This window comes from Perognathus longimembris, chromosome 1 (assembly GCF_023159225.1).
Source record: "Perognathus longimembris pacificus isolate PPM17 chromosome 1, ASM2315922v1, whole genome shotgun sequence".
In the NCBI taxonomy this organism is placed as follows: domain Eukaryota; kingdom Metazoa; phylum Chordata; class Mammalia; order Rodentia; family Heteromyidae; genus Perognathus; species Perognathus longimembris.
Window position 1 is genome coordinate 15271621 of NC_063161.1, and position 13941 is coordinate 15285561.

At 40.5% G+C, this 13941-nt stretch overlaps 1 protein-coding gene across 3 annotated transcripts in view; it reads right to left on the reverse strand.

Annotated features, from left to right (window-relative positions):
- Ano4 (anoctamin 4) overlaps nt 1–13941 on the reverse strand; it is a 341279-nt gene that overhangs the window by 21650 nt on the left and 305688 nt on the right. For all 3 annotated transcript variants that reach the window (XM_048357392.1, XM_048357385.1, XM_048357401.1), the window contains 6 exons: nt 13766–13930; nt 7804–7840; nt 5962–6073; nt 4931–4988; nt 4695–4792; nt 2630–2772 (listed from right to left, as the gene is read on the reverse strand). In XM_048357392.1, coding sequence (XP_048213349.1) covers nt 2630–2772; nt 4695–4792; nt 4931–4988; nt 5962–6073; nt 7804–7840; nt 13766–13930 — 613 coding nt within the window. The remainder of the gene's footprint in view (nt 1–2629; nt 2773–4694; nt 4793–4930; nt 4989–5961; nt 6074–7803; nt 7841–13765; nt 13931–13941) is intronic.

Sequence of the window (13941 nt, forward strand, 5' to 3'; positions counted from 1 at the left end):
TTAAATTAGAAGACAGTGAACTGAATTTGCCCTGTGGGAATGATTTGCCAACTCCTCATCTTTGGTTACATTTGTCTGTATATTTGTGAAAATTCCTTATCTGTATAGTTAGAGTAATTTATATACTCTTAACAACAATTGTATGCTATTTAAGGGAATTTTAACATTAAAAATAAAACAAAGGATGGAAGCATTAAGGAAAATAAAAATAAGAACAGAACATAACATGGGCCGCTGGTGACTTCTTCCTATAATTCTCACTACTCAGGATCCTGAGATCTGCAGATTACAGTTTGAATCCAGCTAAGAAAGTCAATGAGAATCTGATCTCCAATGAGCCACCAAAAAGCTGGAAATGGAGCTGTGGCTCAAGTGGAAGAGTACCAGCCTTGAGTCATTTGCCAAATGAGAGTGCAAGGCTCTGAATGGAAGCCCGGGTACCAGCTCAAAGAAAACAAAACCAAAACTAAAAGCAAACAAAAACTCTCCTACAAAATCCAGAAGCAGTTAGAATTTACAGTTTGCTGTGATGCTTCTCAGATTGGTGCAGCAAAGCTAGCACAGTGTATTGAGCACTAACCACATAATGCTTCTTTTCAAGCACTTGAAATAGCAGATGATTGCTCACTTTCTTCTTTATGAGAGAAGAATCAATTAGGAGACTTGAAAATGGTTAGTTGTCTTCTCCTTATTAAGTTTTATTATTAATGCTCAGATTGGTTTCATTTCCAGGTTTTTCATTGTGCCATTCTATAATTGAAACTCTAAAAAACATCAACAGACATTTAGAACATACGCAATCTAAGAAACATTAAGCATTGATTCTGGTGCTCCTTTAACTTTTGGATTTGTTTGATAAGACTGCTATCTTCAGAAGTAATGCATTTTCATGCCTGGAATCCCAGCTACTAGGGAAGTGGAGATAGAAGGATAGTAGGTCAACGTTAGGCTGTACATAAAAGCCACTGAAATCAAAGATACCTCTGAAAGAATAAGTTGGGCAAGCTTTGTACTGTTGGCTTATAAATGTAATTCTAGCTACTCAGAGGGCTGGGATCAGATCATTGCTTTTGAAAGGCATTCCTAGCAAAAAAATTCAGGAGACTTCATTTTCAATGAGCCAGCAAAAAGGGGTTGGAGGTACAGCTCAAGTGGTAGAGCACTATCTGTGAGCAAGGAAGTCGAGTGAGATTTTGAGGCCCTGAGTTCAAGCCTTGAAACTGGTGCACACGCATGCTCGCACACACAATCAAGCTGGGCATAGTGGCTTGTGCCTGTAATAACAGTTGCATAGGAGGAATAGGTAGGAGGAACGCAGTCTAAGGCCAGTCCCTGGCAAAAGCACAAGACTGTATTTGAAAAGCAACTAAATTAAAAATGGTGGAGGATGTAGCTTGTGTAATAGATTGCTTGCCTAGAAAGATCAAGGTCCCTAATTCAAATCCTAGCATCACACAAAAAAGTAGTATATCTTGCCTAACTTATTCCTACTTCCACTGTTGAATCATAGAATTTCAACATAATACACACACACACACACACACGGTAAATCTGCTAATATGCTGTATTATCCTATCCTTAAGGAATAAAGAATATGAAAATAACAATGACACAGTCAATACCCACCAGTTCTCTCAGTAAGCTAGGCAGTGTTTTAAGTCTTGTCATGCATATTAACTTATCTAAGCCACATAAAGACTCAGTGCAGTGGCTATTCTTAGTATCATGAAGAAACGGAGTTCAAAAGACAATCAAGGAACTGTACAAGTTTTTAACTATTGACAAATGACAGGGCTATGATATGGGCCCAGGCATTGGATTCCAGAGCTCATGCTCTTAGATCCAAACTCAGAGAAGCGGCTTGGGACTGATTCTAGGGAAATGGGATTCCTTCAGTGTAATAGAGCAAAGGATGAACCTTCTCAGTGTCCTGACACTTCTGTCCTGTGACAGAAGCCACTGTCCACCCTTACTCGCACTGATCCATGTCACACAATCTAGGACACTTCGCTGCTCTTCCTTTTTCTCTCTGATTATCCCTCCACTAGTCTATTCACTCTTTTAGGAAAAGGGAGATAAGATAGGATCTTGCTACATGGCCCCAAATGGCCTGGAACTTATGATGCTATTGCCTCAGCCTTCCAAGGGCTAGGATTATAGGCCTGCACCATGGCACCTGGCTCTGAAAAACTGTGCACTCTACCTTACTCCTTTTCCATTTTTCTTTTTGATGGTACTAAGATTTAAACTCAGGGCTCCATGCTTGCTAGGCAGACTCTCTACTACTTGAGCTATGCTTCCAGCCCTCAATACAATTTATCTTTTTGTTGAATATAGTCTCTCCTTGGAATTTAACAAAACTTAGCAGATGTTGGCTGAGCAAGTGAATCAATTACTTTATGAGCAATAACTTTGATTAGCCCACCAAATTACCTAACCTTTATTATTTTTTCTCTGGTGGTTAAGTACAAGGGACAAGATATAATGTCACAAAGAGTTAGGAGTTACCAGGCTCAGATGGAGCTTCGTGAGTAAACAATCCACCCTCTGCATTTAGCAGTGCAATCCTAGCTGCTAATCTAAAAATTTGCATTTATAACTAGGGGAGTAAAACAGAATATTTCCATACTCATTTCCAAGTATTCATCGAAGAGTCCATATGCGTTCATTGGCTGAAGGTTGTAGTCCTTTTCCCACTGTGGGAAATTTACTTTCCTCTCAGGCCCGTGTTCTTGTCGGACTTTCCTTCTAGTCCACCAATTCTGAATTAACCTGTGTGACAAGATTGATTTGTTACACATGAAAAAACAAACAAACACAGCAACTGTTCAGAGACTTCAGTAACAAGAAAGAGGAGAATTAAAATCCAGAGCCATAGTTTATAGGCCTATATTTCAGGCCTTTCAACTTGCAAGTAAACAGTATGTTGGAGGAGCTTGTGTTAATCATTCATGAAATGGTTTCACATTCAGTGTTGCCTAGACAGTTGGCTAGAAGACTGGAAACATCCATCAACTGACTTGGTACAGAGGCAATTCATGCCCAGACGTTGATGCTAGGCTGGTCTGAATTACACGAACCAGTTTAGGGGCCAGGCACATGTGGGTTCTGACCTGCATACTCTGACTTCAGAGGCTTCCAAACCTACAATGATTGCCTGTAACCAGATGACTTGATCTGTCTGCATTGAGCCTAAGCCTGGCAGGGGCTCTGGCATTCTGTAAAATCACATCACATTGGCAAGGCCAACACAAACATCTCAACTGTGTTCAGCAATACATTAGATCATATGGGGATGGGTTAGAAAAGGGGTCAGGAAGCAGTGGGCCTGTGTCTCAAAGGCAACAACAGAAAAGGAAAAAGTTGAGTGTCATCCAGGAGTAGAAACAGCAAAACAAAACACACAAAATAAAGAGATGATTATCAAAGACAAACTCTGACTTCTTTATAAGTTTGCTGAATTACTAGATGTTAAAATATTGTACTGTTGCTGGGCATGTGGGTCATGCCTGCAATCTTAGCTACTGAGGAGGCTGAAATCTGAGGATTGTGGTTCAAAGTCAATCTGGGCAGGAAAGTCCCCATGAGACTCTCATCTCCAATTAACCACCAGAAAACTGGAAGTAGAGCAGTGGCTCAAAGTGGTAGAATGCTAGCCTTGAGCAAAAGAGCTCAGGAACTATGCCCAGGCCCTGAGCTCAAGCCCCAAGACCAAACAAACAAACAAATACATACATACATAAATTATATCATCCTTGACATCTACGGCATCTTGACTTCATTACGGTTTGTGCCTCCAGGCAAAATATATTGCTAACCTTTTATATAGTATCTATACAAAGTTTCATACAATGTATCATACTGCAAATACTTGGAGTGAGATTTCTGAAAAGGAAGCTAAGGCTCTGCCACTGCTGACATGGCTTCTGACAGTGCCGGGAGGATTTCTAAGGGGGCCAAGTTCTCTGTAACTGCTGTGGCAGAGTGGTCTTCCACGTGCCTGCAGAGGTGCTAGCTGACACGGAAACCCAGCCAGGCTTTGGATTGAAGCAAAGAAATGTTGCTGATTTATGTTCCCTTAAAACTAAACTGATCCGCACTGAGCAAACGACAGAAGAACTCAAGACTATTTACAGAGATGCTACAGGCTCTGGTTGAATATCATCACCAAAAAAAAAAAAAAAAAAGAATGTGATCATCAAGTGATACTATTTTTACTGGTCAATATATACTGACATAGAAATAATCCTGTTTCTTTTAGGAATCTCTGATTTTTTTCCTCCCTTTCCATAAATTCTTTTGTTTCCATAATCTGAATCTAGGGTAATTATTTAAAATTTTCTTTTAATGATTATTTTGCTTTATCACAGAAATGGGGGAGTGGAGAGTTCATTAACCAATACATAGCTAGAGGTTAGCAATCCCAGGACCCAGTGAATCAGAGGCATCATTTAAAGCGGCTTACAAGCAAATATCCAGTATTTAGGGGCCCCTGGAGATGTCATAAGGAATATTTACATTGATTCATGTGACATACGCAAAACTTTCCAACCATTTATCATTTTTTTGCAGATGTCTATAGAGATAGCTGCACTAGCTCAGTTGCTGAGTCTGCCATCTCACTTGACATATCCAGAAACGCCCATACCAAGCAGCAGCCCTTCCTCATGATGACAGGTAGTGAAGGTACTTACGGGTAGCCCAGTTCCATGAAATTATTCCAGGTCTGCTTTAGCACCATTATAATACCCATTTGCATACAGAGATCAATAAGGCATCCGCTAGGGTGGCACTGCAAGGGAAGTAAACTCAGAAATTCAAGAATTAACTGACAGGAAGCCAGGGTGACTGGCTCCTAATCCCCACTCAGTCACCCTGAGACAGTTGAGTGTGAGTCTCTAGGAAACAAGGGAGGAGGAAGAATACAGACCTCTTCTAGTCTCCACCGGTTTATCAGCCTCAAGTAGGCACCTGGGTGTCCTGTAAATCTTCAACACACATGGGGGAACAAGCCGTTAGCATTCGGTAGGTAGAAGCTTCCAGGGACTGTTATTTTATGTTTAGTTTAGTACATCCTCCAAGGTAAGTTCACAGGGAGTTGGGCGTGGGGTCTGAAGGAACGGGGCAACCTTTCAGACCTGTCATAACGTCACCTCTTTCCTGCACCTGAGTGGGGCCACTGGGTCTCACACCCGTACAAGAAGGTAGCTGAAAGTAGGGGTAAACTAAAATAGGGTAATCTCAGATGAAGCATGTCCCGGCTTCAGAGAAGAGGGGAAGACATCTTGACAGGAAAGAGGGTAGAGATGGAAGGCCTGGGACTCTGGGGAATTTTACATCCACCATTTAGTAGGATGTGGGAGGAAATTTCTGCTTTGTGGTACTGGCCCATCCCCTCTGGAAGCTTTTCAGAGAAGTTGGGAAGCAGAAGGGCCTCATATTGGGTTTCCAGTCTATCATCCACATGTATGAATTATTTACCTGTATTTAGTTTGGACATGAAAGGGGCACAGATGCTTCTCACTCCCCAAGGGTGCTAATAAGGGAGTTTGAAGGGTGCTAATAAGGGAGTTTGAAGGGTGCTAATAAGGGAGTTGTGAATAAGGGAGTTTGTTGTTCTTCTCTTTGTACATTTTCTTTTTTTTTTTTTTTGCCAGTCCTGGGCCTTGGACTCAGGGCCTGAGCACTGTCCCTGGCTTCTTTCTTGCTCAAGGCTAGCATTCTGCCACTTGAGCCACAGCGCCACTTCTGGCCTTTTCTATATATGTGGTGCTGGGGAATCGAACCCAGGGCTTCATGTATACGAGGCAAGCACTTTTCCCACTAGGCCATATTCCCAGTCCCTCTTTGTACATTTTCTACAGATCATCTAAAGGATGGGCTTCTCCATCACCCTGGGATAGTGACTTCTCTGGGTGTTCTTGCCTGGCCCCAGGAAGTGTAGATGGGTCCAGTTCTTACCTTCCGAGGAAGAACGCAATGTAAAACGTGGAGCTGTTCAGATTGACAAACTGAAAAAGAAACATTTTCAGGGTGAAGCTGTTCTCCCACTCGGACTCTGTGCGAGGCTGTTCTGTGGAATAAAGGGGAGCAGAGGTTGAGAGGATGGATCTGACACTCTCTACTCGCTCTCCACCTCCCCAAATATGGGGTGGGAGCAGAGGGGTCCTTAGAAGGCACAGGAGACATCTTTGCCTGCAGGTTGCATGTGATGGAAAGGGCCACTCAGTGGTCCTGAGAGAGTAAATCCTCTTTCTAGTGCACAGAGCAGCTCCAGCAAAGGTTGGGTGACAAGTGACAACTGATGTACCTGAAGGAATGGAATAACCAGATTGTCCCCTTGCTACAAGAAGCCGGGAGTGCTTGGAGCAAACACTGCCTAGTTGAAGGGAGTTCATTTTGCCTTTTCTTTTTGACTTCTTTCTGTGGTGGGGTGGGGTCTGTGTGGGGTCAGGTTCCCCACCCAGCTTTAAAGGAATCCTTGGCCATGGCTCCTAGTTTTAGAATTATGCAAATTTTACAACACTAGAAGGTTTTGACTGTTACACCTTTACCCTATCTACCATTTTCCTTTCTCACAAACATTATGAGGGTGGTCTCATCTTTAGAGCATCTCCTTCAAACCTCTTTCTAGGTTGTTCAATTCTCAGACCTCAGCCAGGGACCAATTCCCCATCCCATCCCATCTCAACTTCCATTAAGCAAATCCTCTTTGGATGCTGTGATGTGAATGAAAATTATGGATAGGGTTTCCCTCCAAGTCAAACTTCGAGCGTGAAATTTCACATCAGAGGCACTGAGCTTTCCCTAGGAGTTGAATCCCCACCTCAACCTGGTCAGAGAAAATGTATTTAATGTAATAACAGTTCTCTGTTTCCATACACCCAGAGTTTCCAATCATTTGCTCAACATTCTGCCCCATCAATTCTTTCCAGAAGTTTATCTGAGAAGGAAATGGAAAGAGAAAAATCTAATGTAAAGTGGTTTGCCTGTCAACTTCAGAGTAAGGCTGTACTACAGATGAGGGAAGAAGTTGTAAAGGTATCTCATTTTTACTTCTGGACTTGAATTCAGGGCTTTTTGCTTGCTTAGCAGGTGTTCTACATCTGATCCATGCTCCAGCAAATGATCACTTTCTAATTGATGCAGCACACTTTACACCCATGTACCTTTGTGATGCTATCTTGTGTATGTGCATGGGGAGAAATCTTACTTAAAATGATTGGTTCACAGGGCTTGGAAGGTGGCTTAGAGGTACAGTGCTTCCCTAGCATGCATGAGGTACTGGGTTTTATTCCTCAGTACCACAGAAACAAAACGAAATTATTAGTTCATGTTCATGACAGATCGTGCTTGTGACTGGTTTTAAAGGTCTAGGTGGAAAAGATACTTCAATTATTACACAACTAAAATGTCTTCTTGAGGGCAAAGGGAAACTTGTTGCATGAAATTCTAAGTAAAAGATGCATTTCTTTGCAGCAGTGTTTGAGAAAGGAATCATTGGAAATTTACTTTCTGGATCATTTTTTTTTTGCCTGCCCTAGGGCTTGAACTCAGGGCTTGAGAGCTATCCTTGAGCTTGTCTGCTCAAGGCTGGTACTCTATCACTTGAGCCACAACTCCTCTTGCAGCTTTTTGGTGGTTAGTTGGAGATAAGTGTTTTATGGGCTTTCACACCTGGGATGGCTTTGAACTGTGATTCTCAGATTTCAGCCTCCCGAGTAGCTAGGATTATAGGCCTGAACCACTGGTTCCTGGCTAGAATTGTAATGTTTTATGTACAATAAAAAGAGTTTTACTTACCTAAGTTTGTCAGAAGCAGTGCAACTTTTTCATAGAGCTGTAAAACAAATTTCTGAGATTCAACAAATGATCTGCAGATGTTCTAAAAATCTATAATTACAAAGGAAGTAGGTAATCAGGTGTGACAACAATTTCACTAACCATCCATTGCACAAGCATGAACAACTGGGCTCTTTCAGGGTAAATTAGAGGTAAGTTCCCCCTGTGCTATTTGCAAAATCTCCCTTCCCCTTGTGGGGTGAAGAGTTCTGTGGCAGCAAAACTGTCTGCCACAAACTACCCGGCTTGCTAAAGGAGGCTTGGCAGGCATCGTGTTCTCATGTCTCAACATCCAAGATGCAATTCTCTAAGACTGCTTCTAATGTAAGGTTTTGCAAACTTAATGTTTATGGAGTTCTGTAAATTCTATATTATAGCATTTGTAAATGCTGAGGTGAACAAATGTTCATGGAAATTCCCAGAGCTTATAGGGCTTTGCTCTCCCATAGGAGCACTGGGACCCCCCGAATTCACTCAGCTATCTGGTAAAAGGATTGTCCTAACAGGGAGATCGAGATGTGTGTGTGTGTGTGTGTGTGTGTGTGTGTGTGTGTGTGTTGTACAAAGGTACACAGTTTCAGGCAAATCCAACTGCAGGAGATTGAGGAAAAAAATTGCTTTCACTAAAATGAAAGAGGATAAATGAAAAGGGAAACTAGTCTAGTCAATTTGACCATGCAAAGACTTAAGATCAAATTTAGATCAAAGTAGTTACAGTGCTTAAAATTCTCCAGGCAAGAATTAATTACAACTTGATGTCCCATCAAGATGTAGAATTGGGCACATTCTTTCACCTCTTTTTAGGCCATTTCCTTCACGTATAGGAGCTGGGTATTGGGGTTGACTGACCTGATGGCCCTTCTGAACCTCTGAATTATCTTGTCTTAGGTTTCTGCTATCTTTAAACACAAGTGAAACACTCATATCACAAAACGCTAAACCTTCAGCAATGACTATTTTCTATATTAAAGAATATGCTTTTCTATATGATGACAGGATTTATATGGCTATCAGATCAAATTTAGTGCATAGAAACCTGAGACTTCTGGGGCCCAAGAGAGCTGAAAGATTGGTGTAATTTTCAGCAGTAAACTCTGTGGTAGATATTACTCATATTTATTTGGCCATAACAAACTGTAATTGTATTTTTATATAACAGGGCCATTGTATCATTCACATTAATTATATAAGGGAACATTTGATCAAACTGGTGAGGTAATCTTTTTTAAAACTAAGATTTTTGGCTGGGTGCTGTGGCTCACGCCTGTAATCCTAGCTACTCAGGAGGCTGAGATCTGATGATCAAGGTTCAAAGCCAGCCAGGGCAGGAAAGTCCATGAGACTCTTCTTTCCAATTAAGTACTCAGAAAAGGCTGGAAATGGTGCTGTGGCTCAAGTGGTAGAGCATTAGACTTGAACACAAAGCAGCTCAGGGACAGTGCCTAGGCCCTGAATTCAAGCCTCAGGACTACCATTAAAAAGAAAAAAGAAAAAGAAAAGTTAGAGTGTTGAGCCCTAATTTATCTTTTATATCTCCCGTGTAGCCCTGCACTTTGTTTATTATTATTATTGTTTTTAATAATAATTAATTGTTTATTGTCAAAGTGATATACAGAGAGGTTACAGTTTCATACGTTAGGCCTTGGGTATATTTCTTGTACTATTTGTTACCTCCTCCCTCATTTCCCCCTCCCCCTCCTCCTTTCCCTCTACCCCCATGAGTTGTTCAGTTGGTTTACACCAAATGGTTTTGCAAGTATTGCTTTTGGAGTCGTTTGTCTTTTTATCCTTTGTCTCTCGATTTTGATATTCTCTTTCACTTCCCTAGTTCTAATACCAGTATATACAGTATCTAGGGTACTCAGATGAGATACAGTGATAGCATAGGGACAACCACAGGAAGGGGATACAAGAGGATCATCAAGAAAAGAAGCTAGGGTTTCACATGGCATTTCACTTAGCATCATCTTATGTGTTCATAAGGGCATAGCTATTGGGCCCTTGTGATCCTCTGCTGTGACTAGCCTAAACCTGAGCCCTGCACTTGTTGAAGTGGTTGAATGTACACACTTGTCTCAAAGTCTTAGAGGGTTAAAGTATGCCATTGTTGCTTGGGTAGGCACATTGGAAAAAACCAGCATTTAGAAAAAGGGCAATATGTGGAAGTCAACATGGAATAGATGCTGGACATCAGTGTGAAAAGAAGGGATATAGGACGGCCCATGGCATGAGTGACCATCTTATGTATTCAGATATCGAGGATGTAAACACAAGGACAGAGGAACTTTGGTCAGGATGTGTATGCACATCCAGTACGTGTATGCTGGCTAATGGCCAGCAAGGGGTCCTCAGATGATTGGTTTATAAAAAAAGGATCAAGTCCTCATCAAGCAATTGAGATAGAATCCAGGATTGTTAGTTCTGATAAGGCCAGGTGAAAAAAAAAATCTTAACTTTCCAAACTTCAAACAACAAATTCTTCCCTTTTTCGCTTGCTAAATTGAACCCTTTATCATTATACAATGGTAGTCCTTGTTTGTTTTTATTGCTTTTAATTTAAACTCTGCTTTATCTGATATAAGTATGGCTACTTCTGCTTACTTTTGGATTCCATTTACATTAAATATCTTATTCTTTTTCTTAACTTACAGCCTATCCATGTCCTTTTAAATAAGCAACTCACAGTTGGATCTTTTAAATTTCAATATATGTGAGCTTGTTCTGATATAAGCAACATTTTCTGGTTTTCTGATTTTTGGAACAAGACTGTAGTCTCACTGTTTACTATATAATGAAACTTCTTGATTCATAGCAGAATCACTGAATAAAAAGGGTAATAACTTTTACTTTCCTTCTTGGATATATCCTGTGTTGGCTTATTTAGTTAACAACCACCATACTCTTTGGCTACTGGTAAAACAAAACAGCACTGAAACAATATGAGAGTAAAAAACTCAATCTTATTCAATCTATCTTTGAAGTATTTATTTTGCAAGACATGGCATGAAATGCAAACTAACAGGTCATTAAGAAGCATTAAGATTGTTTTTGTTAAGATCTGAGGAACTTTTGTAAAATAACATGCATCTTATTTTTAGTGCATGTACTACAGAAAAGTCAATATGCCTTGTTGTGTCTAGAAAATAGGCATCCCACATAGATTTTGCTTGTCACATCTAGGATTGGATAAGCCCAGCAAAGAGTCGGAAATAGGATATATAATTATAATAATGTTATTTAAAAATTAGTCTTCAATGAGTATAAATCAATATAGCTCTCAAAGTTTTTAAATTCAGTTAATTTAAAAGCATTAATAATCCATGCCTAAATGTTGATATTCATGAACTTTAAAAATCATTATGGCTCAAAATGCTAAGTAGTTGTAAAACAATTTGATCGCTGTAAAAAATAAAATCTACATTAGTGGGCTATGAGTGGAGATTTTTAGCTCTGGGCTGTTTAAAGCTACATGATGGTCATTAGTCTGCCATCTGTTTTACTGCTGTTTTCTAAGTATAAATTATTATTTTTTTATATTCTGATGAAAACTGTTCCAAACCATATCACACACTTGGTTGCCCTCATAATGTAACTCTGGAACCCTCAGGGCATAGGACAAGAGCATAATTGTGTGTGCTGTGAAGGGAATGTTGTTGAGAGAGGGCCAGGACGGCAGAGCAACTGGCCCTGCACAGAAGGGTTCTGGATGCTGCTGTTGTTGTTTCTTTAATGATGACTTTTCTTTTCTTTCTTTCCCAGCTATCACTTATCATTTTCTGCCCTTATCAGTAGTCTTGACTTAAGAATCTTATTCTAGTTTGGTAATGGCTGGGAACTCAGAGAATTGAAGGTGTTCACAATGTATTTAAAATGAAACTCTATCCTAAAGGGGATTCTTGCAAATAATACATGTTAGCTGGAGTGGTGAACTCAACGTCATCCATGTTGGATACTCTGAAGTTTTTGTTGGGTAAAATATGTACAATATCTAGGCATCTTGTTCTTAGCATGTAGCAGGTGCTCTGTGAGGCCTGTAGCTAGTGGGTGATTATCTTACCCACTCCCCTCTTTGTGTCAGTTGACGTCATCTTTTCTTGTCTGTGTCTCTTCAAGTAAATTACCTGAGCAGTAGATTCTAGCTAAATGAAGAATCAGTCTGTCTACATCAGTCCCTGCTTAATAAGCATGGACCAGCATGTAGTCATAAAATCTCTGAATGCACACATTTGTTTCTTCAAAACAGGCATAAATTAAAATATTATTATTATTACTATTATTATTTTGCCAGTTCTAGGGCTTGGATTTGGCCTGAACACTGTCCCTGGCTTCTTTTTTGCTTAAGGCTAGTAGTCTACCACTTGAGCCACAGTGCCCACTTCTGGCTTTTCTATGTATATGGTGCTAAGAAATAGAACCCAGGGCTTCATGCATGTGAGGCAAGCACTCTACCACTAAGCCACATTCCTAACCCTTAAATTTAAATATTATTATTATTAGTAGCAGTAGTGGTCGTAGTGGTGCTGGGGATCAAATACCAGGGCTTTGTATGTGTTCAACAGGAATACTACTACTGGGATACCTCTCTAGCCTGAAATTAAATTTCAGCAAAACATGATAATAAAAACACAGTCAGTAGGCAGGAATTTACTGCCTACCATACTATTTGGATGGAACCTTTCAAGCCTCTGGATGCTTTGTTTTGTTTTTCCAGAACCAGAGCTTGAACTCTGGGCTTTGAGATCTTAGTATTTTTTTTTTTTAAGCTCATGGGTGGTATTCTAACCACTTGAGCTTTGGAGCTTTGCTGGCTAATTGGAGACAGAGTCTCTTAGATTTTTCTGCCTGTGTAGCCTTCAAAACATAATCCTACAGATATGAGGCTTCTGAGTAGTTGGAATTAAGGCATGAGCTGCCAATCTCCTGTTTCTTTGGTTCAGTTTCATATGAATCACTGTGCCTCTGTCTGTGTATTCCACAACTAACATGAAGACCACATGGGGAGGGATGGAGGGCTAGGCAGTGCTAAGCATCTATTTCAGTCTTCACATGGCCAAGTAGATACCCCATCATAATTGTCCCATCACAATGATGGACAATTGTTCTTCCCACCTCTCTCTCCCTTCCTTTTTCTTTTTTGGAACAATGTCTAATCTTGAGATCTTTTTTCTAAAGCAATAGAAAAGCCACTCTGTTTTAACACTATTAGTAACGTACCACCTATTTTTTTAAATAGGCACTACTTTTATTTTGTATGTTTGTATCATCCATATTCGTTAGTTAAAGTCCTTTGTTGCTTGGTAGGTTGAATTGCCTTGGGAATCACTCAGGGTTTTACTGGAATTCAGGATTGAAGGGGTATGACATGCCCATCTAAATAAATAACACTACTATACTGATAGTGGTGTTAAACTAATTGGCCTTTAGAAAGTCCCAGTGTTGTAATGATATGAACATCGCAGCACACTGGCTCCGACTTAAGATAGATACAAATAAGGATGCGGAGACTATGATTGCTTGGCTATTGGATCTGGGTCCTCTGAGCACATTCTTTTGTTTGTTTGTTTGAACTGTATTTTTCTTCTGTCTTTTCTTTTTGGGTGCTGGGGACTGAACACAGGATGTTGCACTTGCTAGGCAAGCCCAGCCCCTAAATACATTCATTCTTCATCCATGTTACCCTAACAGGAAGTGTTACCTCTGGATATACCAGGAAACTAAGATTCAGACAAGTTCAATGCTTTGCCCAGTCTTACTGTGCAGATGAGCCTGGAGCTTAGCTATGAATAAAGCCTCTGAAACGCCAGGCTGGAATGCATCTTCCCACCAGACCTACATCCTAGGATCTTTCTAGAAACAGAAGAGAACTATCTGGGCAGCCTACATACTTCCACCCTTCTGGTTAGTTACCTTCCAGCTCACTTACCACGTTCAGCAACATAATGATACAAAAATTGATACACACAGCAGTCCCCGTGGTTGCGACCTGAGAGTTATTCCTGATTAATGCCCACTTAAAGGCAGCAAAAGTGCTGACAGTCACCACCCGGTAAATGACGATCCCGAACACAGCAGCAATCACCACGCAGATCTGAAAGGGAA